Source organism: Onychomys torridus, chromosome 5 (assembly GCF_903995425.1).
Source record: "Onychomys torridus chromosome 5, mOncTor1.1, whole genome shotgun sequence".
Classification (NCBI taxonomy): Eukaryota; Metazoa; Chordata; class Mammalia; order Rodentia; family Cricetidae; genus Onychomys; species Onychomys torridus.
In genome coordinates this window covers 40,745,478-40,764,133 of record NC_050447.1, presented here as the reverse complement: position 1 = coordinate 40,764,133, position 18,656 = coordinate 40,745,478, and the positions used below count along the sequence as shown (strand labels likewise).

The 18,656-nt window shown below is 38.0% G+C and overlaps 1 protein-coding gene across 2 annotated transcripts in view; it reads right to left on the bottom strand.

Annotated features, from left to right (window-relative positions):
• Positions 1–18,656, bottom strand: part of Cntnap4 (contactin associated protein family member 4) — a 287,263-nt gene that overhangs the window by 61,696 nt on the left and 206,911 nt on the right. For both annotated transcript variants that reach the window (XM_036187241.1, XM_036187242.1), the window contains 2 exons: positions 15,443–15,562; positions 4,916–5,113 (listed from right to left, as the gene is read on the bottom strand). In XM_036187241.1, the coding sequence (XP_036043134.1) occupies positions 4,916–5,113; positions 15,443–15,562 (318 nt within the window). The remainder of the gene's footprint in view (positions 1–4,915; positions 5,114–15,442; positions 15,563–18,656) is intronic.

Here is an 18,656-nt window from a genome sequence, read left to right as displayed (position 1 = left end):
AAAATCAAAACATTCTGGAATGTTATATAAAGGCACTGATTTGTCTCCATCTATTTATTGGTTAAAATATACTAGCTGTTTAGTAGACATCAAGCATGGTATAGCACTCCTTTGTCATGATTTAGGATTTATCGGGAAGTCTGTATTTTCTCTTCCATTTACTGGCTTGGCTATTTATTTGAAGACTACAGAAATAATACTGAAAAATCTTCATGCCTGAAGCGAATATTATAGTTTAAAAAAAAAAAAGTTTCCCCTAGCTAAACGCATCTCTTTCTACGATAAATGTTCAGCTACCAGCTCCTTCCCAGAGCCAAGACTAAACACGATGCCAAGGAACTCAAGCAAGGAGCAGACAGAACATTTAGCTGAGGATTTGTAGAAAGGGAGGTGAGGCATGCAGGCAATCTATCTCAGGGGAGAAAAAAGTTCAGAGGAAAAGAATCATAGTGTTTGGAGACACAGAGCAAAAGGAGAACGCAGACAACATCAAATCAGTTCCCTGCAAAGGACTGGGCATTTTCCTCTTGACTGTCAAATCTCTATGTTATCACCACCATTCCCACCGGGACTCTGCAGCTTTTGCTCATTCAGACACTACTCACTAATACAGTGCTTATTTTAACCGACTTTTAAGTAGAGCTTCTGTGAATACTGACAGCTTCTCTCCCAGCACTAATATAAGCACCTGCCATGTTAAAGAGAAGGAAAAACAAAAGGAAATTTGGAAGCTTGTGTTATGTAAAACTCTTAACCTCAAGACTCTGCTTCTAGCTTGATTAACTCACAACTCATCAACAGTTAAGCCTATTTGAACATTTTTCTAGGAATATTAAGCTATGCTGCTTAAAATATTATATGTTCATAGATTGAGGAAAAATATACTACTATTCTTTTAAAAAACCATATTTTATAGGTATATTTCTGATCTTCACCATAAAAGATAAATTGCCAAATGATTTGTATATTATTTATCATTACATTGTGTGCATGTGCGCGCATGCACATGTATGTGTACGTGTGTGTGTGCGTGTGCGTGTGCGTGTGCGTGTGCGTGTGTGTGTGTGTGTGTGTGTGTGTGTGTGTGTAGTGGGTAGCCATCCCAGCCTTGGCCTGGTAGTTCCTACCCCCATTGAGGCTTCGGTAATGGTCACGCCCACAAGGCGGGGCTGAGGGAGGAAGCTGAAGACCCAGGATGGAGATGAGAGGTCTCTCTTGGTTCTGGGACCCTGGACACTGGAGGTATACTGAGCAGAGTTCTCTAGAGAACACCGGTGGACTGCGCTATACCTTTGCCAGACCCTACAACCTATCCCTTCATTTGTAAGTTACCCCACAAAATAAACCTCCCTTTTAACTACATGGAGTGGCCTTAATAATTTCACCAATGTGTGTGTGTGTGTGTGTGTGTGTGTGTGCCTGCCTGTATGTATATGGAGAACAGAGAAACCTTCAGGAATTGGTTCTCTTTCACTAAATGGGTCTTAGGGATAAAACCTAGATTATTAGGCTTGGTGGCAAATGCCTTTGCCCACTGAATTATTTCACCAGCCCTTGCTAAATGTTTTAAAGCCATCAAAAAATTTTGAGTCCATCCAAGGCTTTTCAAAGAGTAACAAAGTTAAATAAATGTATGAATGAATTTTTTAAAAACACAAGGAATAATATTTTTTAATTAAAATAAAACAATGCTAGTTGGTCAGCGTAAGCATTCCATCTGCCATGGTTAAATGCTTAATCAACCTGGGTTTGCCCAAGACCATCCTTCCAGTGAGCTGAGTTCTCATCTGCTGAAAACATGTGTTCCTAACACTCCACTGTATTCACACTACTGTCATCTTTAGAAGCAGCTACATCACTGAGATGCAAAGGTCCAGATTTAAGCCTGCCTCCCTGTCCCTCCTCTTTACCTTTCCTCAGCATATAAACTGTTCTCTCTTTCCTCAGTTCCTCTACCTCAGATACACTCTGAGTATTGACCGGAGAAAACCAGCGACTAACAACAACCAGGCATCATTACCACCTGGTCCGCAGCTTTCTGAAGTAGACTGTGTTCTTTACTAATGTGATGGTTAATATTAGTTATCAACTTGTCAGGATCTAGAATCATCTAGTACAGTGGTTCTCAACCTTCCTAATGCTGTGACCCTTTAATACAGTTCCTTGTGTTATGGTGACCCCCAATCATAGAATTATTTTTGTTGCTACTTCATAACTGTAATTTTGCTACTGTTATGGATCATAATGTACATATCTGATATGTGACTGCTGTGAAAAGGTCATTTAACCTCCAAAGGGGTTGGGACCCACAGGTTGAGAATCGCTGACCTAGAAGGAAAGCTTCCAGACATACCTTTGAGGGATTATCTAGATTAGGGGAGCTTCAGAGCATGCTTAGTAGTTATTTTCTCAGTTAAGTGATATGGAAAATCCACCTTAAAGATGAGCACCAACAGTCAGCATTGTCTGCTTCCTGTGTGTGGGTGTAATGCTCCCACTGCCTCAAGATTTTGCAGTTAGGACTTCCCACAATCATGACTACACTCTCAAATTGTGAGCCAAAATAAACCCTTTCTCCCTTAACTTGCTTTTTGGGGGTATTTTATCATAGTGATAGGGAAAACAACTAATATCAATAGTGGAGTAGTGTAGTCTCAGACTTGGCTGCAGTAACTTGGAAGGTTCTGTTGGTACCAACGGTATTAAAGCTCCTTCCCCTTACTTCCCGATCTGTTTTTTATCACCTTGGGATCCCATCTCTTGCTTTTATTAGCATATGACTCATTTGTGCTTTTGATGATTTTCTTCCCTTATGTTTTAATTTTCAGATTTATTGAATTGAAGTTAATCAATGAAAATTGTATCTATTCAATATGTATATCATGATACATAGTGAGTTAATTATCATATCCATTACCTTATGTAGTTACATGCAGTTGTATTTGTGTATGTACTGAAAACATCTTTTCTCCTAGTAAATTTCAAGTATAAAATAAGATATTATTAACCATTGTTACCACACTGCTGAAGCTTAAGAGCCTAACTGTCATTCATCTTGTGGTCCCTTGCTTGTCCCCCTCTTGTTCTTCAGTGGCCACTTCTCCATTCTCTGTTTCTATGAATTTAGTCTTTTCAGGTTCTATAATACAAATAAGGTGATATGGTATTTGTGTTCTTGAGTTTGGCTTGTTTCTCTTTGCATAATGGCTTCTACCATCTCAAAGAGATTCCTTTTACCACTTCAGCATTATTCAAGATAGCTAAAGCACACAAGCAGCCTAATTGTCCACTGATGGTGGACTGGACAAAGAAAATGGATTACATGCACAATGTAATATTATCCAATTAAAAAAAATAAAAACAGAAGGGAATCCTGCCATGTGTGATGAGGATAAAACACACAGAGCATTATGCAATGTGAAATAATATAAATATCAAGCATATGAACAGTCTGTTACATTCTAGGCTGTGTATTTTCACTATAATCACAAACAATTATAGTGAAAAGGACTCATGCTTCAAAAAGCATGTCTCATAGTGTGTGTCAATGTATCCAAGCACTACCACATCCCTTTCTATGTTGGGGGCACCTTTCCAGAGTAGTTATTTTCTTGATGAATTAAAGCTCCATTCACACCAGTTCTGTACCTGGTCAATGAGAGACCTAGAACAGGAAGTTAGCTTTCTCCTCGCACCCAAGTTACTCTTGGGATTTCTGCTCAACACAACAGTCTGGCTCTCATTCACAGACACTGTTGAGTTTTTGGGATATGAGATTTGATTGGCACTGGCAAGATGGGACTGAATGGATAAAAAGCTAAATGAGGACATTCTAGGGGAAAAAAAGGAAAAGGAGGAGGGAACTTGCATATTGTAGAGAAAATAATCCTGCATTAAGTGGGCACAAAGTAAATAGAAAAGAAGTTTAACTGGAAAAGGAAAATTCAGCCATCAGCTGTCAGTCCATTTGTGTTATGGTTAGTGTGGATGTTCCATATACCATCTGATAGTCACATAAACTACACTTTTAAAAAGTTTTCTCAACAGCTTCTCCGGAATTGAAGCCCATGTTAGGATAACAGACAAGAATAAACAAGGTGACTTTGTGGAGCAGATGTCCTAGAATCCTAATTTCTCAAGAAAGATAGACCCCAGTACCACAGCTCCAAAGCACTGTGCTGCAACATGGCAAAAAGACTCTTAAGGGCTAAGTTCCTCCATGAAGATGTATGTATCAGATGATCTGGGGGCACGGCAAAATGGTGAGAATACTGTTCTGCTCGCTGAAGAACCACGTCACCAAAGTCTGTTCTAAGGCAGAAGACGCGATGCCGGGGCTGTCCTAGCATCATGAAATACTCTGAAGGAGACAATGTAAACCCCCAGACATAACTGAGACTGGTTCTTCCTAGAATGTCTGAGTTCAGAAGCTTTTCTGGTTTCTGCTTGAGACACTGAGCCCCCTATTTCTAGGAGCCTTTCCTCATGTTTAGCTACACCTAGAGGCTAGAGGCTAGCTGCCAACAGTTCATGGAAGAGAAAAAAGAGATACACAGAACAGTCACTTTGAGAAAACTAAGTAATATTTGTATTAGCCCTTGTCCTTGACAAAATAAACCTTAGTGGCCACTTGCTCTCCATAGTGATAAACACTGTCTCCATTCATCTAGTACCAAAATGAAGCCTTTACTGCACAGTTATCTGATTAAGGCCAGGAGGAGAGTCAGAAAGCAATCAGGGCTTTGGACAAAGCTCAATGTAAATTGACCTTGTACTTTTCTTGAGGCAAAAGCATCTCTGAGACTTCCAGACTGTGACATGTTTCCTAAGACTGCAGATTAAAATCCTCAGGAGCTCCTCGAGTTAAGCACACTGTGCAGCCTGGAAAGGGTGTCAGGTGCCTCAGTTTACTCACCTTGCTGATTAACGAGCCTTGACTTCTTGCAGTAATACACAAGCTCCTGTTGGCAGTGCTCTGCACGGTTAATGGAGGCCTGCAGCTGTTCCATGCTGGCCGCGTACTCAAAAACCCCAGTGTGTGGGTTCTCGGAATGAGCGTTCCTGACTCTCATTAAGTCGGAGCCATTGTGCTGGACAATGGTCCATGCCGTTTCTTGTATGCAGAAATGGGGGAAGAAAGAGAGGAGACCATCACTAGTCTGCAAAAGTTAAAATAAATAAAGAAAATCAAAATCATCTTCTATCTGGGTTAAGTCTTTCTAGTCATCAAATCTGTCTTGAGAGACAGAATCAACACAAATGAATCCTCAAGTATTTTAAATTATAACAAAATGACTCTCTTCCTTGAAATATATCCTAACACCATGCATTTGCCCTGATTTTGCTTACGCTTTATATTATTTAACTACAGCAATATTTACTATTAGAAAATTGGAATTATTGAATTTCATAATTATATGTTCATCTAGTGAAACCTGATAGTCTAGATTTTTAAGGAGACATAACTACTTGTTTCTTCAAGAAAGAAAAGGAAAAAGTGCTACCTGTCCTAAATGCAAAATATTATTTGTTTGTACACATAGAATTACATTTACAATGTGAAAAAGTGCATGTTACAATTTAATAGCTTATACTATGTGATGTAAAAATGAAATTGTTTACTCTTAAAATTGTTCATGTTACTAGCCAAAATCAAATCAGTTTTTTAAATTTCTCTTTAGCAAATGTGAGTATATATCTCTTCTTCCTTCCTCTTTTTAAAATTGTGTGTGTGTGTGTGTGTGTGTGTGTGTGTGTGTGTGTGTGTGTGTGTGTGCAGGCCAGAAGAGGGCATCAGGCTCCCTGGAACTAGGATTATAGTCTGTTGTGAATCAATGAATATGCCAAATTGGGGAAAGTAATAATAAATTGTAGAATTTCCCCCTCTATTTAGCTGATATATTCACAGAAATCAACAATAGACACAAGCCATGAGGGTCAAATCTGACAGTTTCTGCACCCATCAGTCTCATGATTATCAAACAAAAAGGTGGGTGAGAGGAGACAGGAACAATTCAGTGTTGATTTCTCTCTGTTTGCTGGTCATTGTTTTCTGTGAAATTACTGCTGGTCCTTCCATTTCTCTTTTGTATTTCAGCTTAGCATGGGGTGCAATCAGTAGGATCCTTCTCTCCAGAAGGGCATTATATATAAGCTAATAAAATTAATTATAGAGGCCTGCAGAACAGGACAGAGGTCATCCAATAGGGTTGCACAGATGGCATAGGTCCATGCCCTTCAGAAAGTTAAGTAAAAAATAGAAATCTAAGCCTTCACTCCCAAGTTTGAAATGAATTGGCAGAACCAGTCAATTGGGTGAGAAATCCTACAGTTTTTGCTGACTCAACCATAGCTGTTGGAAGTTTAAGGTTATTATTAAGCTAGCAACTCCTGTCACCCTGGGCTCCCTCAGACTGGGCTCTTATTGTTCAACAGAACCAATGGCCTTTTCTTGGGGTGAATCTGCTGCTGTGCATGAAGAAGCTTAACTCCGGCTGAGTAACTTTCAGAAGAACAAGACAATGAACCTGCTTGGAGTCTTTGTCTCTGGACCTTTTGGGTCATATTAAGAGTGACTTCCATACAGTTCAGCTTCCCTGATTTTTTTTTCTAAAGTGGCTGAAAAAGGTTAAAGCTATCATACATGGCCGCCATTCAATGGCAGCTCTTATAAATGTTTCCTTTTGGAAATACTGAAGCCAGCAGATATCAGGAGAGGTTCTGCAAGCAGTTTTATTTTCTGATGTAAAATGCTACTAAGTGTGCAGTTAAGAAGAAATTGTGCTTAGCAGACCATCTAGATCTCCAAAGCAATGGAAACTGGAATCATCTGAGATTTTTTTCAGCAATGGAAGTGAGGGATTTTGCAGCCAGGTCTGGCTGGAGTCCCATGTGTAGGTTTTAATAGGAGGATCCTGGTAGTCACCTTCCTGATTGTTTAGACATGATTGTGGTAACTGAGGTCCCTGGCATAGCCTTAGAAATAATATTTTAAAATTGCAAGGGCTGCATAATTTGTAGTGATTTATTTTATTGGGAACTCTCAGTCTGAGATTATTGACATTGTTTTACATGCTAATTATGGTATCACCAGGACACAGCTTGGCATGTGCAAAGGGCATATACTGGAGAAATGGGGAAATCATCAAATAAGGAAACAGATGAATAAAAATACTGTGATGTCTAGGTTAGAGCACAGCCCTGGTCATCTCATTCTCATTTGTGGTGGCTTTGGAGCTTCTACTGTCCCATTACTCTCTAAGCTACAAACAACAGAACGGATGACAGACTAGCACTGAATATGAAACTGTGACAGGTCTATGGTGGCACTCTACCTTCAAGCCAAAGAGTTATTCTGCCACATACGCAGATAACTACCTTCACCTCTCATCTATCCATCATATACCTACCTATCATATGTTCATCTGCCATCTATCAACTACCTATCTTCTATGTATTCATCTATAATTTATCATCTATGTATCTATTGTCTATCCATCTTTTACCTATCATATATTCATCTATCATCTATGCATCATTTATATATCTATTATTCATTAATCTATAATCTATCATCTATCTAAAACCTATCCATCTTTCATTTACTTTTCTACCATATATCTGCATATTATATATTGTATATTCATCTGTTGATCTACCAATCCACCTATCCACTCATCTGTAATCTATTGTCCATTCATCAGTGTCCATCATCTATTCATATATCATCTACTTATCCTTTATCTATCACCTAGCTATTCTTCTATAATCTTTCATCTATCTATTCATCCATAATATATAATGAATATTTGTCATTTATATATCAGCTATCTATTCATCTACAAGCTGTCATCTGTGTATCTATCTATCTGTCACTATACATACATTCACTTACCATCTATCCATATATCATCTATCTGTTACACACTATCCTTCTCTCATCTACTACTTTAATCTACTTACCCACCTGTCTGTCCTAACTGACCCAGAATTACTCCTTTTGGGGGACCATTTGTCACAGGGAATCTTAGATCCTCACACCCCAGTTTCCTGCAGGCCATGACACTGAATGCCATATGCACTTGTGTGTGCTGCAGACAGATCACAAGACAAGAGCCCAGACCTGTGAGACACACGTCCTCTGGAGTATGGCTGGCATACCCCCTCCTCCATAAAGCAAGAAGGTCTATGGCAAATATAACAAATATTTGTATATTTATAAAACAAATCTGTACAAGGGAAGTTATAAGTCCTTAGATATTAATTACCCCTAAGAGTGGGCATCAGACAAACCTTTAAATCTTTCTAGAGCAATTTGCTATCTGTAACTTCCAAGACAGATGAACATTTGACCATCTTTCAACCTCACAGTCACCCTGTGAATGTTCGTTGTTTGTTTTATTGTTGTGCTTGTTGCTGTTGTTGGTTTATCTGACTTCCTTAGGATAGCATTGCTTCCTCACAAGTTATTAGTAATTCCTGTGGCTAGACAAGCAATACCATTTGATTGACAATCTATTGACTCGCCTTGCCTGCAGGGAAAAGAAGCCTGAGTGGCCTCCCTTTACATAATAATATTAATATTCCCAAGGTGTACGTGTGTCTGTTATTTGATTTTTCCTGTGAACTGGCTTTAAGAGAGAACCCATCTCTTTGTTAATAATATATTCAACAAAACCTCTAAAATCTGCTTTTAAGTATTTACCTTAATGTCTGTTTTAGAGTCATGCTTTTCATTTCTGAAAAATTATTCCTTACTAAATGCAACAAGAGTTATGGAAAAAGGAGACACAGAGCAATGAACAAGAAGAGATTGCTGAAACAGGCAGAAAAATCTATGGGCTCAAAAAAAAAAAAAAATAGAATGGTAATTTGAGTTTGCCAGTGTCTTTCCCTGAAGAGATTTCTAATACTATGAATTGTAAATAAAGCTACTGAGTAATTAAGGCCTTGATTTACTTGAGGCTGACTGCTATTTTTTAGGGTGATAACAGTATAAAGAAAAAAACCTGCTGTTTAAGCAACACAGTCGCAAAGCTGTGGTGCCTCGTGTTTAATAGCTGAGGGTGATAGATGTGCTAAAGACTGGGAAGAGCAGGTAGGGAGTAGTACATTCTGGAAAGCCAGAGGGAAGAAGAGCAGGGCTAGCTAATGCACTCTGTACAGCCTTGATGCATGCGCAGCTGCCTTCTAGCAAAGGTACCCTGTTAATCTACATGGCTCCTAAAAACCTTCCAACTCTGAAATCTCCAAAGTAAACATAATTATGCTACTTTTGTAAGACTTAGCACCCCTGTCTTTTGTTATAGTAACATTGAGGGCCCATTAAATGAAAGTTGTCTCCTAACCAAAGGAATGGAAGTTTCCTCCTTTAAGAGTTCCTCTAGTTGGGCATGTCCTTCTAGAAGGCAGGCTTATATTAAACCATGCTAATGAGATAAGAGGAACAATTATCTTTTTAATGAGATAATATACTTTTCATTCCCACAATTCCCACCCACTAGTAAAGACACCATGAGTCACCACGAGGTTCTGTTGGGTCTGCCCAAGTTTCTATGTCCTGACTCAAAAAAACACAACTTCCATCTTTCCTCTCTTCTGACTCTTTCTTTCAGATGCCAGCCAGACTCTACATGTTCTCTCATTGGTACTTTGGGCTTTGTTTCACACATTTGAAGCTCTGCTCCCTGCCATGTGTCTAACTTCCATGCCTAGCTCCATGCCTAGCTCTCATTCTCTCTCCTTAGGTCCCATCTATGAATCTGTAATAAAGCCTACTATAAAACTCCAAGAATCTCATTCTCTGAGTTTACAAGAATCTGAAAGCCACAGGCTTGGGACAGTTTTGGAATCCATCAATTTTTTGGAACTCAATCTCCCCCATAAAAGCTCCTTTTTTCCCCTAGAAACTCTGATATCCCCATATCATTATGCTAGACTCACACTGTGCTGCTTGTTAAGAAGGCAGTGAGTCAAGCCCTAACAGTACAACAGGAATTGGGGATTTTAAGGCACAGCATTTCCATTTGTCAAGGGTTTGAGAACCATCACTTCAGGTCCCACTGAAGCAATCTTCTTTACAATGTAAGGCTTGATACAGAGTAACTTCTTAAACACAAAACTATTTCATTATAGCAAACACAATGAGTTTAAAGTGGCCTAAAACTGCCTTCCACCAAACAGGAGCATCTACAGGGACTCATCGAATTCTAATTTTAAATTATATTTAGGATACTCAGTTGGCAAAGAAATTTGGTCTTTAATGTGACTTTAGAAACTTTCTACTTGAAATAGGGATTTTTGTTTTCTTGTTCCTGCCAGTTGGCTTGTAATTCTTAGAGTTCTTTTAATCCACTTAGGACCCTTTCCTTCACACTGATTTCAAACTTATATTAGTTTCTAAGTCACACAGTTGCAAGCTATTGACTCAGCACTGTGCCTTGTTTTCTTGACTGCTATCCTTGATTTGGGTAACAAGAAGAGACAAATAAAGGTGCACTAGCCAAAGGTTGGAAAGGCTTCAGGCTGTAAGAAAAGGGACCAAGATTTGAGTTCTCGCCTATTTCACCTGATACCGCCAGCCTGCTACACCAACACTTGCCGAGTCTTGGTTTCCTCCTTTGCAAAAATAGAAACCAAGGAGAGTTTCACATGGTAACATGTGCTTCTCCTGCTTCTTGCTGGGGGTTGTTATATTCTGAGTTGCTTCTTTTGTTGGATCATGTTTCATTATTCTGAAGCTTCTAGAGACATGTAGCTATCCCTGAACAAATGTGTCTCTGCCCTCAACATCTGCCAGATGTAATTCAGTAATTTGCATATGGTGATGCGTGCCTGAATTATTATCCATAGTAGCATATGAGTTAGTTGATCCCATCATTTATAGATCTTCATTATTTCTCAATTCGCGCACTTGATAAAAATTTATTTGTAACCCCAACATTTTCTAGTCGTCTGTAGACATGCACAGAATAGCAAAAATTGAGTTCTCTATATATGTATTCCCAGCTAGAGCTGAAGAAACAGCTGCTCTTTGCCTCCCGTTTTAGTCCTCATATCAGAAATGACTGTGGTTATGGTCTATTTTGCAATCCTTCCCTCCTCTCTCTTTTTGTTGATGATATTGCTGTTTAAAATGGTTGCCTAATACTGCTGAGGTACTGAGGATTATCACTAAGCTCAAACCATGATTGGAACATAAAACATGTTAGATTAGCACTGCCCAGCAGTGAGTTACAATGCTTTTGGTCACAAATTAAATGTTAATGAATCATAGCGCTCTCTCTCTCTCTCTCTCTCTCTCTCTCTCTCTCTCTCTCTCTCTCCTCTCTCTCTCTCATGTGTGTGCACCTGTGTGTGTGTAATTTCTTTAACATTAAACACATATAAAACAAGATTAAATATTGATTTATTGAAGAGAATAATGTTACCAGAGACTCTTGAAAACCTATCTTAATATGTTCCTCTTAGGAACAATGATTTAGTATTTTTTAATGCAATGTCCATGGTTACTTTATGGAACATGATGACCACAAATCAAGAAATGACTCCCTCTACCTCTATTACCACAATATTCTCTCTCTCTCTCTCTCTCTCTCTCTCTCTCTCTCTCTCTCTCTCTCTGTGTGTGTGTGTGTGTGTGTGTGTGTGTGTGTGTGTGTGTGTGTGTGTTTCTGGAAGCCTCAAAGACCAGAAATATTTGTTAGTTTACAGAGATTTAATTTTTTTAGAATCACAGTTTACACCTCATTTGTAGACAAACGGCTCAGGAAGTATGATTCTGTAGCTTTGCAGGGCATTGCAGTTAACTCTTACTCATGATCCATCCTATACAAACTGGCAAGCTTCAAAATTAATTCAGACCCTCAAGTGCATGGTTTACACAGACAGAGCTTTCCTTTATTCTTTGTGAACTCTTTTCATCATTAGTGTGTTTAAATTTACAGAGCAGATTAGTCTGTGCATACAAAAATTTGAGAATCACCTGTCTAAAACAGCAACTCCAAACCTGTGTACATAAAATAGTCATCTGGAAAGACTATCTATGGTTCTATCCCCTCCTGACCTATGAGACAGAAAGTCATAGCTACTGCCTGGCAATATGTAGCATGCAGGCTGTCCAGCGGCACACAGGAGATAAGCATGTCTAATCAGCATGTGTTTTTGATCAGGTTAGTCTAGAGAACAGTTTCCTCAGTGGTTGTCAATTCATAAAGCCACCAAGAAGTATATTTGAAAACTCTCTAAAGATATGTTCTCAGTAATTCTCACCCCATAAAAATCAATAGCCTAGGTTTAACCACTACCCTGTAGTTTTTAAAATTACATATTAGTATAGACCTATTGTTGTTGCCTATCCAGCTGTCTCCTTAACATTGTGCTTGGTCGTGTGATAGACATCTTCAACTCAAAATAAGTTATATGGAGTTTTTGCTCTCTGCTCCTCAAACCTTTTCTGATCCCATGTCCAATAGTGTTAACGCTTTGGTTGTCTAAGCAGATCATGGTTCTTTTTGTTTTCTCGAGTCTCATATGTATTCCACAAACAAGACCAGTTTCTTTCCCCCCATCTGCATTGGTAATGGTCAGGGGCAATAGCGCCACCATCAGCTTGTTCCTGGACATCTGCTGTGAGGATTTGAATTCATTGTCCCCCATAAGTATTTAGCATGTAAATACTTGGTCCTCCTCAGATGGTGGGTTTTTGTTGTTGTTGTTTTGTTTTGTTTTGTTTTTTTGAGAAGGATTACAAAGTGTGACATTATGGAGGAAGTGTGTCACAGAAGGCAGGTGCTGTGATTTCAGAAAATGCATGTTACATTGTGCTCTCTCTGCTTCCTGTTTATGGTTTGAGATGTGAGTTCCTGGCTGAAGCTTCAGCCCTACCTTCTGCTTGCTACCTCTGCTCTGGTCATGGACTCTCACCCTCTAGAACTGAACCCTCTTCCCCCCACCAAAAAAAAAAAAAAAAAAAACCTCTTCCTTCTATAAGTTGCCTTAGTTTTATCAAAATAGTAGGAAAGTAACTAATACATCTGTGCTTTCTAAATGGTCTCCTAACTTTAACTCCACATATATTGTATCCTTGCTCCTGGACAGGCATTTGCCAATGTGAGAGCAGTTATGGTCCTATCAAAGGAGATCAGGTTGAATACATCATATGCCACTGTGCTTGAAATGTACCCAGATCTTGCTGTCACACTCAGGGCAACACCCAAAGACCTTAAGGCATCATGACTCCCCCTCTTCTTATACACTCTAGTTGGTTGACCTTCCCCATCCTTTACTGTGCCCTACTCACTGGCCATACTCAAGTTAACTTGAGTTTGTTGTTGGTTTCTGAATATGCCTGGAGATCTCAGGACTTGGCATTTGCTATATCTTCTATCTGGAAGATTGTATCTTCAGATATTCATGACTAGGTCATTAGTAGCAAATCTTCCTTTCCAACAATGCTTGAATCAATTCAAAATTGCCCCTTACCCTTTGCTATGTTTCACAAACCTGGATGTCATACTGTAGCACTGTGCAGTGTAACTTCATGACCTGATGAAAATTTTCTGTACCTTGATGACCAGCACACTCCTTGCTAGCCACAGGTGACACACAGAAATATAAAGAGCAATTATTTGCTTTTAGTTAAAGGACTTGGATTGGTAAAATACATTTAAATTCATTGAACCTTGGAATTAATCTTAATTAATTTAAGTAGTTTGTGGCTGCCATATTATACAAAACAGTACACCCAGAATTCATCATTTTGTATTTGAAAAAAGAAGTATGGATATGCTTTCTTTTTGAGGGGAGGGGAGTGTTTATAGACAATTTCCCTTGGTGTCAATTATTGAAAAGGTTATCTCTCTCTCTCATTACCCATCAGTATCACCTTGGTAAAATCTTAATTATCTAGATATGAGCGAATCTGTATATGAAGTCTGTCTTTTGTTTTAGTTACCAATGTTTATACCTCATAGAACTGAGTCCTTCAGCTCTGTTCTTCAAAACCGACTTGTTTCTGACCCTTTCATATAAAGTATAAAAATCTTCTTATCCATTCTCACCAAAATAATCACACCAACCTACAAACAAGTACCCTACTGGAATTTTAATTTAAGTTTGTACTAAAAATCAATATCAGTCTTGAAAGAACTGACATTTTACAATGTTGAGTCTCTTAATTAATGAAAATTTTATATTCCTCTATACCTCTAGGATTTTAAATCATAAAAAGAGCATTTTATGCCTATTTGTGAGAAGCCTTGCATATCCTCTATTGTATTTATTACCATGTATTTGAGAGTTAAGAGGTCGTTGGAGATACAATCTTCTAGAAGGTCATTTTCTAATTGCATATTACTGGTATATAGAAACAAACAATTTAATGTTAGTTGGAATACAGTAATTGTTGTAAATTAAAATCATTTACTATAGCTTTTCAGAATATTCTGAACATATAATTTAACCACCTATGAGTAATGAAAATCACAGGTCATACTTTCCCATCCTCATGCTTTTATTTCTCTTGTGTTAGGTAAGGCCTCCCATACAGTGGTGAGCAGAATGGTGTTAATACTAGCAAGAGGGGGCCAGATGTCAATATTTACAAGCTGTTACCAATATTGTAAGATTATGAGCACTCTATTTCTTTTTATATCAAACATATTTTTCTGTGACTACTAATTTCTGTCCGGGATTATGTAGAATTCTAGAAAACAAATAAATGTCATAGTTACATGTATTTGAAACGATGTATCTTTTTGAGATCTGTCTTTTCTGGGCATTGATTTCTCTGACAAATTCTTATGTTTTGAGACACAATAGAAAACATCTATCATTAGATATACTGCATAATTACCATATGCACATAGATTAACAATATGTAAATTATTAGCATTTAAATAACAAAATTGTTAAATATTTATGTTGCTTTTTACTAAATAGTAATGTGATGGTTAGTTTTAATTGTCAACTTGCCACAGTCTAGAATCTACTGGAAAAAGAGTCTCAGTGAGAGATTATCTAGATCAGGTTGGTCTGTGTGCATATCAATGGATGATTCTCTTCTAGAGACTCAGGCCACCATGGGCAGCACCATTCCCTAGTATAAGAGTAGTAAAAGCTAGTTGAGCAATAAGCATGGATATAGTCATGATCTCTGTCCCTGACTGTCAATGTGATGTAACTAGCTGCATCAAGCTCTTGTTGCCAAGACTTCTCTAAAATAATAGACTATAATCTAGACCTATAAGCTAAAATAAACCCTCTCTCTCTTAAGGTATCTTTTGTCAGGGTGTTTTATCACAGCCACAGAAATGAAGGTAGAACAAATACTCACTTCAATCTTGTTGCAAATTCAATCAATGTTATACTTATTTCATTTTAATTTTGTGCAATTCGTTCATTAAAGCAGATTTAACTAGTAAATGGAAGTGTGTTAACTTACCAGTCATATTGCAGTATAGGAGAAATGGTTGCAGAGGCCCACTTCCATCTGAGTCTACATAATAAAACCCAGAAGCATTTCCTCGGTGCTTGTAGGCTTCACATGACTGCTCATAGACAGCTGAGAGAGAGAAAAGAGAGATGTCATAAATGAAATAACACGAAACAAATCTCTCAAATTTTAAGAGATTTACAGTAGATTTGCCAAGTCTATCTACATCACTAGCCAAGAGAACAGGTAACATTTATATTTTAAAACAAAATCCATCCTTCTTTTCTTTTCAAATTAGTGTGGATGAAAGGGATAACATACAAAAAATGAGATTGTATTTCATGACATTTTTATCACCAAAGGAGAAGATTATTAGATCAAGATGAAAATTTAGCTTATTTTTTATGGTAGGGAGAACTAAGGAAAAGAAGGCAGCTATTTAAATGTTAAGTTCTTTGTAAGTATAACATAGTATCTTGTGGTACCTGTTCCAGAATATCTAATTCTAGAATCACCTTGTAATAACCTAACATCTGAAAGTACAGTAGTGTGACCTTCAGAACTAATCAGGCACTACCGAATAATTATGCAGTGGAGACATTTTAAATAATATTTGAACTATGCTACTTTCTTCCATCAACTTAGTTAGAGGTAAACATTTTTCTTCAGAGGGGGGAAAAGATTCACAAAGTTCCTCATCTATAGTTTTAAATGTAATTATGAAACTTCTCTAATGCTCTTTAATAAGCACTCAACACAATTAAGATTCAAAGCAGAGGAAATATTCATATGAAATATGCCCTCAAGTGGTCTCATTGTGTTTTAATCCATAATTGAATTTTTTATTATACGAGTATATATTTGCCATGCATAAGGTTTGATATTAACATCTGCGAAATGCACACTTCTCATCAAACGCCTGGCCAAATACACCAGTAATTTCCATTAAGGTTTTTATTCCATGAAATCTGAAATAAAACAAACCCCCGGGTAGCCTCCCATGAATCAATTTTAAATTTTTGAAAATTGTGTTAATGAATGTTTAGGCCACATGAAACATTGCAGCTAATTTGTGCAAAGTTACAAATTTTACAAGTAATTCTGGAACTTGCCTTCCACACTGCTTTACAATATGATGCCTTCACTTATCCCTATTTATATTACATAGATGGAGACATAAGCACACAGTGGTTTGTAGCTATATTTACATTGTGCAGTGAAGTGGGCATGTAAAATGGTTAGTTTTATATTTCTGGAAGCATATGCATATGGTCATAAATGCCTTGAAAGTGGTTGCCAAAGATATACACATTACTTTGGGATGGTGATGGGCTCCCAGAAGCACACAAGTAGACAAGAATAATAGAAATGCTTTTTTAAATTTATTTTTATATCCTTTAAGATTTACTTTTAGCATTTTTAATTACATGAAGGTGTGTGTGCATGTGCGTGCATGTGTGTGTGTGTGTGTGTGTGTGTGTGTGTGTGTGTGTGTGTGTGTGAATATGAATGCAGATGCTCAGGGAGGGTAGAGGGTCAGATCTCCCTAAAGCTGGTGTGAGGGGAAGTTTGGAGCCACCTACTCTAGGTGCTGGAAACTGAAACTCAGGCCCTCTGGAAGAGCAGTACATGCTCTTAAATGCTGAGTCAACTCTCCAGGTCCACTGTTTTTAATTATATGTATGTGTGTGTGGTGGAGTATGTGCACATGAGTTCAGGGGCCTTTGGAGGCCAGAAATGTTGGATGCCTTGGAAGTGGAGTTATAGAAGGTTGTGAGTTGGCTCAAGGTCACTGGTAGCAGAATTCAGATTCTCTGCAAGAGCAGTGCTCACTCTTAACTCCAGCTCCAAATGGGAAAGACTTTTGCTTTGATGTTACTGACTGCCCTTCTAGGACGTGATGATTATTTTCTAATTTAAGCCTTTTCTTTCTAAAAACAAACTTTCAATGTGAGTGCACTTTAGCCTCTGAGTCATGATAGCCCTGCCTCGGCCTTCCAACTGCTGAGATTCTGCTGGAACCTTTTAGAAGACTCCATCTTTGACTCAGCACTCTGAGCAGTGGCATTATTCTCATTCTGTTTCTCAGAACATTTTTGACAAAAACCCTCCAGCTCCATTTAAGCAGCTTGCTTGAGAACCCAATCTGTTAGTTTTTGGATCACATTATGGGGCACATGTCAAATGACCTTTTTATTTCCCAGTCAAGTTTCTCCTCAGAGCTGTTTGTATTTATAGTTACATTCACTTATTAATAACAATACAACATGCAGAGTCAATTACAATGCATTCAATAGCTTTCATATTTGAGTCAGATTTTAATGGAGGTGATAGAATATGTAAAAATAAATCCAAAATACGCTGTCTTTCAATAGCTGGATTAATATGCTGAGTGATTTGGCCTCTGGTGACAGATTGAGAGAGGCTTCCTCTCCAATGAGCATTTTTTGTAGAATCAAGGAGACACTACAATATATACAACCAATACCTGGCAATGACTCCAATACCAATAAACACAACCAATATACACAATACCAATATATACAACTAGTTCCCGGCCATGGCTCCAATACCAATATATACAACCAATATACCCAATACCTATATATACAACCAGCACCCAGCCATGACTCCAATACCAATATACATAATACCAATATATACAACCAGTACCCAGCCATCGCTCTTGAAGGACTGATAGGGCCCAGAGGCTTCTTGAACATGGTCTTTCTACCCTTGAACTAGAGCTCCTTGTTGTCTTCCATAGGGTGTCTAGTACTGAGAGCCTAGGATTCTGACTCCTACTCTAATAGGGACACAAAACAATGTGCTGTGTGGTTGACGTGTCCAAGTTTGTAAGATAGTTGAATTTGCACTTAACTCTTGCTTCAAGTCAACTCTTGCTTCTGTTTTTCTAAGAATTTGTGTAGTAACATGAAACAGTAGATGTGAAAGACAGGCATGAGTCACTCCATTATTGAGTAAGTGGACCATGAAAATAACATGAGGCTTACAGCTTAAGTGAACATTTCAATAGAAAAGAAAAGGTACATGATTTATAATATAGGAAAATATATTGGCTGTGACCTTGGTATTTGGAGCACCCTCCTTCTGCCTATACTCTTTAAACAAACTTGGGAAACTTAATAATATCCCCAAATTATACCATTGGTTAACTAGGCCAATAACAGTAGTACTGATATAAGAGGGTAATGTCAGAATC